The 12,410-nt window shown below is 37.2% G+C and overlaps 1 protein-coding gene across 2 annotated transcripts in view; it reads right to left on the bottom strand.

Annotated features, from left to right (window-relative positions):
* The window catches only part of SMC1B (structural maintenance of chromosomes 1B), a 54,239-nt gene extending 41,941 nt beyond the window's left edge, over window positions 1–12,298 (bottom strand). For both annotated transcript variants that reach the window (XM_039863195.1, XM_039863196.1), the window contains exons 1-7: window positions 12,162–12,298; window positions 9,766–9,954; window positions 8,260–8,372; window positions 7,970–8,173; window positions 5,456–5,694; window positions 3,916–4,174; window positions 2,840–2,980 (exon numbers count right to left, since the gene is read on the bottom strand). In XM_039863195.1, the coding sequence (XP_039719129.1) occupies window positions 2,840–2,980; window positions 3,916–4,174; window positions 5,456–5,694; window positions 7,970–8,173; window positions 8,260–8,372; window positions 9,766–9,954; window positions 12,162–12,270 (1,254 nt within the window). In that variant the 5' untranslated portion in view covers window positions 12,271–12,298. The remainder of the gene's footprint in view (window positions 1–2,839; window positions 2,981–3,915; window positions 4,175–5,455; window positions 5,695–7,969; window positions 8,174–8,259; window positions 8,373–9,765; window positions 9,955–12,161) is intronic.
* Between the last annotated feature and the right edge of the window lie 112 nt (window positions 12,299–12,410).

The raw sequence follows: 12,410 nt of genomic DNA, 5'->3' as shown, positions 1-12,410 counted from the left end.
TAGGGAAGGCTTTTCGATATGAGTAATCATAGAATTTAACATGTAAAGATACACAGGTTTTGACAAATAAAAAATATTTTTTAAAAAGATAAGGTTTTCTAAAATTAGCATGCACAAAGGCAAAAATGTGCAATAAGTATTTCCAGAAATCGGTGTATAATTTTATAATGCAATACAAATTATCCAAGTGTTTTAAAATTACTGCTATGTTACTATGTTTTCCTTCTCCACAAAATGTCTTTTCCACTCACATGATTACCATATACTACCCCTCTTATATTTGTTCGTATTTTCATCTGCCAAATCACAAAGAGACTACAATGAAAGGCAGTAAAGTATAGAGATTAAGAAAATTCATTCTTCACAAATACAGAGGACAATTTGGTGATGACCAGAGGGGAGGAGGGTTGGGGGGGCTGGGAGAATGGGGTGAAGGACTGAAGTACAAATTAGTAGTTGAGAGATGGTCAAGGGCATGGGGAGCATGGCACAGGGAAATGCAGTTAACATTAATGTATTGGCTAGGTGGAGAGCCAGATGAGAGGAAGAGCAATTAGGGGGATCATTTTGTAAACTATATAAATGTCTAAGCAATGTACTGTATACGTGAAACTAATAAAATAAATTTAAAAAAAATAATTTAAAAAATAAAGTAATTGTTGATAGAAAAAAAACAAAATTCATTCTGGAGACAAAGTGTTAAGAAATCCCAGTTATTTCACTTAGCCATCTCGTGCTTTGATTCCTTCATCTACAGAATTCATTTATTCAACAAATATTTATTATCTGCTCTCAGTAAGGGACTATTCTAGGTACTTGGGATGTATCAGTGAATAAAACAGATGAACATCCCTGCTCTTGTGGAGTCTACATTCCAGAGGGGGAAGGTAGACAAATATACTATGTAAATTAAAGTTAGGATATAAATGCTGTGGGAAAAACAGAGTCGGGCAGCAGGGACTACAATTTTAAATAGGGCAGGCCTCATTGGGGAAGCAATGTTTGAGCAGACTTGCTAGAGTAGGAGAGTTAAAAATAAATATAGGGAAAGTATGTTCTAGGCTAAGGAATAACCAGTGCAAAGGCCCTAAAGCAGAAACATGTCTGATATGTTCCCGGAGGCTTGTATAGCTAGATCACAAAGAACCAGAGGGAGAATAGAAAAAGAGGAAGGTTTGAGAGGTAAATTAAGTAGATCAGGTAGGTTCATGTAGCACACTCAAGGACTTTGACTTAAACTTTATGTGAGATTGGGAGCCTCTTGAGGACTTCAAAAAGAAGTTTCATGACCCGATTAGATAGTAAAAGCATCACTTAAGCTGCTCTGCTCAGACTATTGTGGAGGAGACAAGAGTGGAAGCAGAGAAAACTAGTAACTACACTGATCTAAACAAACAAACGAAAACATGGTGACTTGGACCAGGGTGACAGCAGTAAAAGTGGAGAGTAGTGATCAAGTTTTTGGTATACATTGAAGGTGGAGCCAACAGAATTTCCTAAAACAGTTAAAGATAAACTCCAAGGTTTCTGGCCTAAGCAACCAATAAGGTTGAATCATCACCCAAGATGAGAAAGACTACGTGTGGGGTACATTTGGGTGTGAACTGAAATCAGAAGTTCAGTTTAGAATGTAGGTTTGAGATGTCTATTCCACATCTGGAATGGAGATGCTGAGGAAGCAGCTGGATATATGAAGTTGTAAGCTATGAGAATAGTGATCACAAAAGTAGAAAATGAAGAAAAGAGAAAAAACCAGGATGAGGACATAATAATATCTACCTCGTAAGACTGAAGATTAATTGGGTTTACAGCAGAGCTAATAAACATAGCATGTACAAATAAACACTACATTATAATATTATTGTTGCTTCTGGAAAATTTCAGACCTATTTCTAGAGACATATTTCATTATGAAATCCCGACCCTGTTTCTTCATCTGTACCCTACAGCACAAAGACCTTCCCCTACAGTATAGCTGTGAAACATAAATGCACTAATGAATGTAAAGTGCCTAGCAAATAGATGTTTTTTTCCTCTAAATTACAAATATTCATTTATAAATCAAATGTATATATAATTCAGAACCATTTCCTCATTACAATTCTTATTAGAAATGGTGGTCACATTTTCAGGATGACCCACAGACTTCAGAATGTGTGATGATTTGTTATTGTTGAAATGAAGGTCATGAGGCTTAAGAGGAAAAGACCAGATGCCTCATGTATTAGCATACTCACTTTCACCTTATTCAACCTGCCTTTCACTATGCAGTAGATATACCAATTCTCATTGCACAAATGAAGAAATCAAAGCCCAGAGAAATTAAATAATTTAGTTATTTGCCAAGATTACACGGGTCAGTAACAGAACAAGACTGACTGGAAGCCAGGTCTGTCTTACTCTAAGGCAGACCAGTATAATGCTATCCTGATGGTTACTTTCCATGTAGACTATTGAGCTGCTCTTGGGCTGTGCTCTTGTTCCAAATAGCTTTGCATTCACCTCTATTACGATACCTCTGTTTTTTTCCCTTTAACTATCCTCCTCTTAACTTCGCTGGACTAAAATAGATGTAAGAACAGAGACCATGTCATCTGCCCATGCCCATCACTATACGGATGTACAGAAAATGCTTACTGACTACAGGAAGGAAGCCCTACCTATACCTTAGACCAGGAAAGAACACCTCAATGACATTAAGCAGCATAACAGGTAATCCAGAATTTTTTATTAATTGCCTGATGCATGTCTGATGCAAATCTTATATATCAAAAAACTAAAAGGGTAAGAAAATTTCATTGAAAATAATTCTAAATCATTACTGCACAAACCAAGGTACCTTAACTTCTGCATGCCTCCTCTTTTCAAATGCCAATCTTTCTTTATCAGCCTTCTGTTCCCACTGTAGTTTTTCCAGTTGTTGGGTCATTATAGCCACTTTCTTTCTTACTTGTTCCTTAAGTTCTTTATAATTCTCCAGCTGTATAAAAAGCATTTAAACATTGCTAACTCAAAGAAGCATGAGAGGAAATTTTTTATATGACATCCTTTACTAACAGATACTTAGTCTTATCAAAAGTACTTTTTACATAAATTAGATGAGAACTGGCTATCTTCTCCAGGTAAGATAAAAATAAAATGAATGTCTTATTTAAAACTATTTAGATAGATTAATAAAGGATTCCAAATCAACTCTATAAGGTCTAAGAAATTCTTAAAAGGAAAAGGGGATTAAAACTTATGAATATTCCACAAGGAAGAGAAGCTCAGAGAAAATCATGTGCTTTTTCTATTTATAGTCACAATTATTTTAGCATATATATTGTAAGACTATTATAAAGTTAATGAAAGAGATAAATGATAAATTTAGCTGAATGTTTGAAAACTCTGAATTACAAATTGTTTTTGATATTTACTATTGATTTATTATAATTAAATCTTATATACTAAATTGGATATTAATTCATCACTTCATATTTTAAATCATCTTAATCAATTTCCCCGTCAATTAAGTGATCATGTCTCTTCAGAGCCATATGTATCTGACTCTTAAGTTTTTATAACATTCATGAGAAAAAAAATGATTGCCTTAAAAACATAAGAATTAACCTATTATGAAACGACATCATGTAATCATCTTGAAATATTTCCTATGATTTTAATGAACTCGAAAAAGTTATCATTCCATTTAATCTTATAAAGAAAAAATAGTCCAGTCTAAAGATTAGATTCTATATACAGGCTAAAAAATTTAAAACCCCATAATTTAGATTCTGAGGACAATCTCTTTAAAATATTCTGAAGACAATCTCTTTAAAATATCAGAAAGAGAGGTCATCCTTCAAATTTTTTCTAACTAAAAGGAGAAGCTGAAACAATAGGAACAGAAGATTTCCCATATGTTGACTTTTTCACCTGACTGGCTTCTAATTCAATGTCTCGCACTTTACGTAAGACTTCTTCCTCAATCTGCTTTTCAAAACTCTTCCATGCACCATCTAAATCAACCAGCTCTGTCTCTAGGGCTTTAATGTCATCTTCCTGTTTAGCACATTGTTTTTCACTGTCCTTTATTGATTTCTTAGCCACATCTAATTTCTTGAGGTGGTAAGATGTGTTTTCTTTCGCTTTAATGTACTGAGGCCTCTTCTGATTTAAAAGTGCTTCAAGAGATCTAAAAAGAAAAATAGTTTTCTTTAAAGAAATTAAATTTTATAATATATAAAGGGAAGTTCTTCTGATCTAATCATACACTTAAAAATAAATTCTAAAAACTGACTTTCAGAGACTGTAAGATCAGTGGTTGCCAAAGGTGAGGGGGAAGATTGAACAGGTGAAGTACAGGGGAATTTTATAAGTGGTAAAATACTCCATAGGATACTGTAATGGTGGACACGTGACATCATGCATTTATCAAAACTTTACAGCACCAAGAGTGTATCTTAATGTATGCAAATTAAAAAAAATTATTTAGGGGGGCCAATGGATCCTACATGGAACACAGAATGTGACAAAAGAATCTAACTGTATTACATATATATGAAACCACCTTACAGAAGGGAGTGGGGAGAAAAGGTGCTAAACTAAGTAACTTTAGAAAGGAGTGGGGTCTGTTAAAACTAAAAGCAAAAGGCATTATACATAAGCATCATACTCTAGTTGATAAGGCTGCTTCCCCTGAGGGTATGGGTTATTAACAATTCTGACACTGCCATCCGTAATTACAGGAACTGAACACTTGAGCAAATGAATGGCAGATTGTGGAATCCAGGTTTCTCACTGTTAGAGTGGGAGGTTATAGATAAGCAAGAAAAGTTTAACATCAACAGTGATGCTGGGTTGATATTACAGTATGTTAGATAGATGATATGTCACATAACATCTAATATATGTCAACATCCCTCATATAATGTGATGAGAATGGCATTTTACAACTGTGCTCTTCCTTCCCCAAACCAATAAACCCTGTCTAGTTACGGAAAAACTATCAGACAATTCCAGTGGAGGGACAGTCTACAAAAAACCTGACCAATACTCCTCAGAACTGTCAAGGTTATCAAAAACAAGCAAAGTCTGAGAAACTGTCACAGCCAAGAGGAGCCTAAGGAAATGTGATGACTAAATGTAATATGGTATTCTGGATCAGAAAAAGGACAACAGGTGAAAAATAGAAAACAAGATTAAAAGTTTGGACTTCAGTTAATAGTAATGTACCCACACTGGTTCATTCATTCTGACAAACGTATCATACTAGTAATGTATGATGTTATAAGGAGGAGAAACTGAGTGTGGGGAGTATGAGAACTCTCTACACCATTTTTAAAACTTTTCTGTATATCTGAAAGTATTCCTAAGTAAAAAAGTTTATTTAAAAAATCAGCTTTAAAAATGTCACTTTTATTTTCACTCTATTGATCTAGAGTCCAACTGTTAATAACTACTTTTTAAAACTCACTTTATTTCTTTCTCTGTTTGTTGCAGTTGTCTAGTTAGCATTCCGTGTTCCTTTTTATTGGCTTTAATAATGTTCTCATGATGAGAAAGAGACTCTTTTGTGGCACCCAAGTCCCTATTCATATGCTCTAACTCAGTGCTCAGAAAATGAATTTTTTTCTCATTATGATACAGTTGGAAAAGCTGCAGTTCTATCTTGTTTATTTTCAGTTCTTCAAGGAGACTCTGGTAACGTTCTGCCTACAAAACAGTACAATTCAACCATGTTAAATGGGCACATGTTTAAGTTGACATTTCATAAACTTAGCCATGGTGCCAACAAATAATCTAATGAATGATTCTTTATATCATTAAGAAACAGTGTTCTTGCCAAAAGTGGCATTATTTGGAGAAGGTTTCTGGATACACTTTTACAACAAACCAATGAACTGGTAAATGATTTTATATTCATACACTCAGTGGTATGGCAGTATAAACACTGAAGTGGCACCACTAACCTGGGTCCTTGCCCCATTTCTGTCTTGACCTCACAGTGTGGCAAGTCCATTAACATTTTTGACATCGACTTCCTCATTTGTAAATGAAAGGAAATTATACGACTTTTAAGGTCCCTAGTAACTCTAAAATCAATTATTTCAGGTAAAATTCCTGCTATAGGATGTAATTTTTCTAAGAAAACTAATACGACTATTAAAATTCTAAATTATATGTGAAACGGGAGAATTTCCTTAGCATTTATACCATGAATAAATAAAGGAATGGGCTTTCTTGAGAGGAAAGCTCCTAACCAATGAAGCATTCCACTTAACAGGTAAACAGCCATCTGCCAGGATGTTGTAAAAAATGAGAAAGCTGGACTATTCTGTCCTTATGTTTAAAGTCCTGCAATTCTCCATTTATATGAGCTATTTCAATATGAGTACTATAGTCTTTCAGATACCACCCCTTTCCACTGATAAAACCAAGGACATATACACACATGCCAAAAACATGAAGAAACAAAAACATCACTAATAAGGAACACATCTACCTTTCATTTATTTCTTCAAATATTTTTTGATTGCCTACCGTGTGCCAGGTCCTGTTCTTTGTATTGGGACTATACTGAAGAACAAGATAGAAACAGTTTCTGCTCCTATAAATTTATAACCTAGTTATTCTAATGAGAGCAGGTGGGATGACAAGAAAGTAAACAAGAAAACAAGTAATAAACAAGATATTATTATATTGCAATATGTACTATAAAAAAACAAAATAGGGTAATGAGACAGTACTATATACAAGAAAACAAGTAATAAACAAGATATTATTATATTGCAATATGTACTATAAAAAAACAAAATAGGGTAATGAGACAGTGCTAATTTAGACTGGGAGCATGGACAGCAAATGCCTGCCTGAGAAAATGGCTTTTTTATGACAACTTGAATGAGTATCAGCCATGCAAAAATTAGGCATACAGCTATCTAGGCAGAGAGAATAGCAAAAGCTCCCGGCTAGAATGGAGTATAGGATGTTCAATAAATAATAAAGGTCAATGTGGTAGGAGAGTAGAGGAAGTTAAGGCTTGAGAGGTGAATAGGGACCAAATCAGAAGGCTGGATAAGGAGATTGGATTCTCAGTGGAAAGCACTGCACTGGAAAAGGTTTTATGCAAAAAAGTCAGAATCTGATTTGCATTTTAAAATTTTAGATCACTCTAAACACAAGTAATTATCAACCATATAGAAGGCACTATGTTAGGTATTGTGAAGAGTACCAAGAAAATACCACAGAACAGCATTTGCAAAGTGTGGCCATGGCCTCCTAGGGATCCCCAACACCCTTTTAGGGAGTCCCTGAGGTCGAAACTATTTTAATAATAATACTAAGACTTTATTTGCCTTTTTTTATTGTGTTGATATCTGCCCTGATGGTGCAGAAACCAATGGTCAGCAAAGCAGCTAGGACTTAACTCAAATAAGATTTAATACAGAAGCAGATATGAGAATTCACATCTGTCTCTTATTAAGCTAGATATTAAGATTACAAAAATGTAGAACAATAATATCTTTCCAATTAGTTTTAGAAAAAAAATCATTTTCATAAAAATATTTAACACATGTGAGTTTATTGTTATTTTTAATCAATGAAAGTATTTTTAAATGTGTTAATTTGAAATACAATTAATATTGGTAGATATAACCCACATGAACAGAAACTCTTTGGGGTCCCTAATAATTTTTAAGAGGGTAAGGGGATAAGATCCAAAAGTTTGAGCCTCTACCATATAAGATATAAACCCTGCATGCTTATTTTTAGTTAGGAAAATCATTTTTGTAGTTCAGATTGTCCTGCTTACTTGGGACAAAAACCCCTAAAGTGAAAAACATATCAAATAGTTCATCTGTAATGAATACTGGGCTTTGTCTTATGTAATTAAAAGAATTTTATTAGTGACTCCATGCCAATATCTGGCAACTCTGACAGTTTTTGTGTCCAACACTTCTGTGGTTACATCTTCATAACACCTTACCTCTTCTTTCTCTAATTTTGCATGTTTGCGCTCTGCAGCTACATTTTTCTTCTTATTAAAATTAAACTGTGCGTCCTCTTCAGCTTTCTGTAACTTTCTTTTCTTTTCCTCATATTCACCTATAAGGTCTCTTGAAGAGCTGATTTCCTCAAAAAACTGGGTTCTTTCTTTGGGCTTTTTCATTGAAATTGACTCCACAGTTCCCTTTTGAAAACAGTAGAGCACACCAACATATAAGATATAGTGATATATTTTTAAGATCATGAATGAAATATATTATAGTTACTTACCTGAAAAACTAGACAGTTCTGTGCTTTGACTATTATACCTATCTTTTCCAACTCTACTATATAAGCAGAACGACTCACAGGATTATCATCAAAATGAAATTCTGAGCAGCCTCCTAAAATAAAATAAAGGCTGTTATAGGAAGTATAAATATCAGACCTATATCAACAACTATTTAAAATTTAATACAATTATATTTCTTACTGAAAATTTGTGTACTGGGAACAGACATTGCAATTTTAGATAGGACAGTGCTATGATCTGACTATTTGTGTCCCCCCTAAATACATATATGTTGAAATCCTAAACCCCAAAGGTGATGGTATTAGTAGATGGGGCCTAATCATGCTTGTGGAGCCCTCATGAATGGTGTAAGTGCTCTTATAGAAGAGATTCCACAGAGCTCTCTTGTCCCTTCCACCACGTGAGAATACAATGAGAAGTCCGCAACCTGGAAGAGAGCCCTCATCTGACCATTCTGGCACCCTGATCCTGGACTTCCAGCTTCCAGAACTATGAAAAATAAATTTTTATTGTTTTATAAGCTACCCAGTATGAAAAATAAATTTTTATTGTTTTATAAGCTACCCCGTCCGTGATATTTTGTTATAGCAGCCCAAATGGACTAACATGGTCAAGGAACAAGAACAAAGTTGGAGGCATCAAACTTTCTGATTTAAAAATATATGACAAAGCTACAGTAATTAAAACAGTATGGTACTGGCATCAAAAGAGATATACAGACCAATGGAACAGAATGGATAGTACAGAAAGAAATCCATAAATCTATGGCCAACTGATCTTTGACAAGACTGAGACACATAATGGGGAAAAAATAGTCTCTCCAATAAATAGTGCTGGGAAAACTATATATCCACATGCAAAAAAAAAAAAAAAAAGAAAAAGAAAAAGAAAAAGAAATTGGACCCCTATCTCATGTATAAAAATTAACTCAAATTTACCATGTATAAAAATTAACTCAAAATAGACTGAACATGTAAGATCTAAAATTGCAAAACTACCAGTAGACAACACCAGAGGGGAAGGAAGCTTTTTGACATTGCTCTGGGTGATAATTTTTTGAATATCAAAAACAAAAGCATTAATAAGCAAAAATAAATAAGTGGAACTGCATCAAAAGAAGAAGCTTCTGCCCAGAAAAGGAGACGATCAACAGTATAAAAGAAAATCTATGGAATGGGAGAAAATATTTTCAAACCACATATATCCAAAACGTCTGTCTTTAAAATAGGCTCCCCACTACATTTTAACCTAATAACTAGGTAGAAAAATGCTCTTTGACAGTAGAGAAATTTGAACACATATGTCTGCTTAAAAAAAGAGTCCTAGTGGAGAATCAAACAGGTACTATTACTTGCTTCTGCAAATTACTATCAAATAGGAAAAAAAAAAGAAGTCTCTAGATTCACTATGCTAGTAGAAAAGGTAATCTGACTTAATGTTTGAAAAATCAAATGACTCATGAGCAAACATCTACAAAAATCTACCTCGGATAATCCTTGCAAATGTTTTCTCTTTTCCACTTTCTTCCACATATACAATTTTCACACTTGCAGAAGAAGAAACAGGTTTTCCAATATGTGCTCCATGAATAAGTTCTTGAATATTTTTCACTCTCAAATTAGCTGTTTTCTCTCCCATTACAAAACTAAGTGCGTCCATTACATTAGATTTTCCTGGGGAAAAGAAAGAAGTTATTCATTCTTAATGATAAAAATCCTTGCCCATGGCCAAAGAAATGAAATACAGCCAATACATGTCTAAATAGTACTGTCTTGTCTGTATTCAAAATGCACATGGCTGAACTTTACATAGATCATTCATCAGCTATGGTAGAGTATTAAGTTGTCTAAATTTAAGGCTCTAAATACAAGGATCTAAACCCCAACTCTCTTCCACTTTTAAGTATTATACTATGGCAAATCATTTAACTTCTCTGAATTTCAGTTATTCCCATTTTTTATATATAATGGTTAACTATATATATATAATGGTTAACTATATATATATATATAAAATGGCTAACTATATATATATATATATATATAAAATGGCTAACTATATCCAGGATTTTCCTAAGGGCTAAACTAGGGTTGCTGAAATATTTGACTGGCAGGAGTTGGTGGTGTAGAAAAATTACATAGCGGCTCCGAGCCTGCTATATTTTGAAAGGCCTACTGGTACCTCGGGATTTAGATTTTGGTAGGGTTTCTACCACTTTTTGATAAAAATGTCTCACTGTGTGCCTAAACTGTACAAACAATACAGTCTCTCTGAATGTTTCAGTAATTCCGTAAGATTTTAAAAAAATAATGATCTACTAACACGTGTTCAAATAAACATATATAAAATGTCACCCGTTAGTTGTGGATGAATACCATACTGAGTTTTGGCCTTTGTATAGCAAAAAGAATGTGAACAGCTTAGGCAAAATTCAGTTTTCGGTAAGCCAGAAATTTTTGTTGTGAAGAGACAGTACTGAAGGCAATGCTAAAATAATCCATAACTGGCTTCATGTGGTTCCTAGTATGTCTCTGGGTTACCAGAGACTGGCAAGAGGGGAGCTGAGCTTCCAGGGAATGTGGATCTAGGGAGGGGCAAGAATTCGTGAAGGCGTTTTCACAAATATCTTAAGATATGTTGTTACATCACAATACGCATTTTTTAATTAAGAAAAATGAGATCGTTTTTGAACTTCAATTTGGCACTAGTTTAAAAAAGTTCAAAACACCACTTTAACAGCATCTGGAATGGTAATGCGCACGCAGGTTCAGTCGTGACCGAAGCTTACGACCATGCGGGTACAGAACCACGGCAGCGCACTGTTGAAATCACCAAACAGAATCGAGCAACCCTTCACATAATCTCCAGTTAGAAGGTGCAAATCGACAGCTTGTGGGCCCAGGAACCGCCTGACTAAAGAGTGGTAAGAATGCAAAAGTGTGTAAAGTCTTTCTGATAACAGAATAAAGTGTGAATGAAGAAATTTGATTACACAGAAGAGGCAAGGAAATCCTCAGATAATGTGACTATTTCTAAGCTCAGGCACAGCGGTTCCACAATAACTCCGCCGGCCCCGGGCTGCTTCTCCGAAGGCGCATAGTTAGCTGTACGTCTTCTCTGTCAAATAAATTACTTTATCGAGATAACGGCCATCTTTCGACTCAAATTTGGTTTCTGAACGAGAAAATCTGGGTTGCGAGCGCCAAAAGGAAGAGCGGCGCTAGGAAAAGGCCCACGGCGACTGTCACTCGAGGCGCTACTCCGCCTGCGCCGTCGGGGCCCCGCGTTCCCCATCCCTGCGCGCGGGGCGGTCCGGACCGGGCCGCTCCGAACCTCGGTCTCCTCGACTATACAATGGGAAGAATAGCCGTCGGTCGGGGGTAAACCAGGAGCGCGGTAAAAGCGCGGCCAGCGCCGTCGCTGTCGCTGTGCTCCCGTGGGGAGGGGGCCTTCGACCCAGAAGGTGGCCCCGGCGGCTCGGAACCCGCTGCTTCCTCCCGCGCGCCCCCATTTGATCCTAGACTCGGGGCGTGTGGGCGGACCGAGGGCGGAAGAAGCAAACCGTGGGCACCAAGGACCCGGCGAAGGGCAGGGTCCTGGGCGGACCCCAGCAGGCGCCGCGGCCGGGCCCCCGCCCCCATCGCGGGGTGTAACGCGGCGCCCCCAGGGCGGAGGACTGCGGGGGAGGGCAAAGGTCGCCTCCTCGAGGGCCGGAGGTCGAAGGCCGGGCCGCGGCGGACGGCCAGGGTCCGGCGGGAGGAGGCCAGGCCCGCAGGCGGCAGGTGCCCGAGTCCAGGCCGTGGGGCCGCCCTCAAGTCCCCTCGGGCGAAATGAGGCCGGGACGCTTGGGGCGGGCGGAGGTGTTCTGGGTCCCAGTTACCGGAGCCGTTGGGGCCGATAATGCAGGTGAATTTCCTGAAGGGGCCGATGACCTGGCGGCCCCGCCACGACTTGAAGTTCTCGACGAGAAGCAGCTCCAAGCGACCCATGGCTGCGCCCTGCGCGCCTCAGCCGCGTTCTCACACGAAAGCGGGAAAAGCGCGGGAATGGCTTCGCAGAATCTCGCGAGAGCAGAGCGAGAACTCGGCGAGCGCCGCGCCGTTTCTTAGCAACCGCGTTGTTTACGTTT

The sequence above is a fragment of the Pteropus medius genome, unplaced genomic scaffold (genome assembly GCF_902729225.1).
Source record: "Pteropus medius unplaced genomic scaffold, Ma_sr-lr_union100, whole genome shotgun sequence".
In the NCBI taxonomy this organism is placed as follows: Eukaryota; Metazoa; Chordata; class Mammalia; order Chiroptera; family Pteropodidae; genus Pteropus; species Pteropus medius.
Note: the sequence above shows the minus strand (reverse complement) of the source record. Positions and strands in the feature narration are given on the sequence as shown.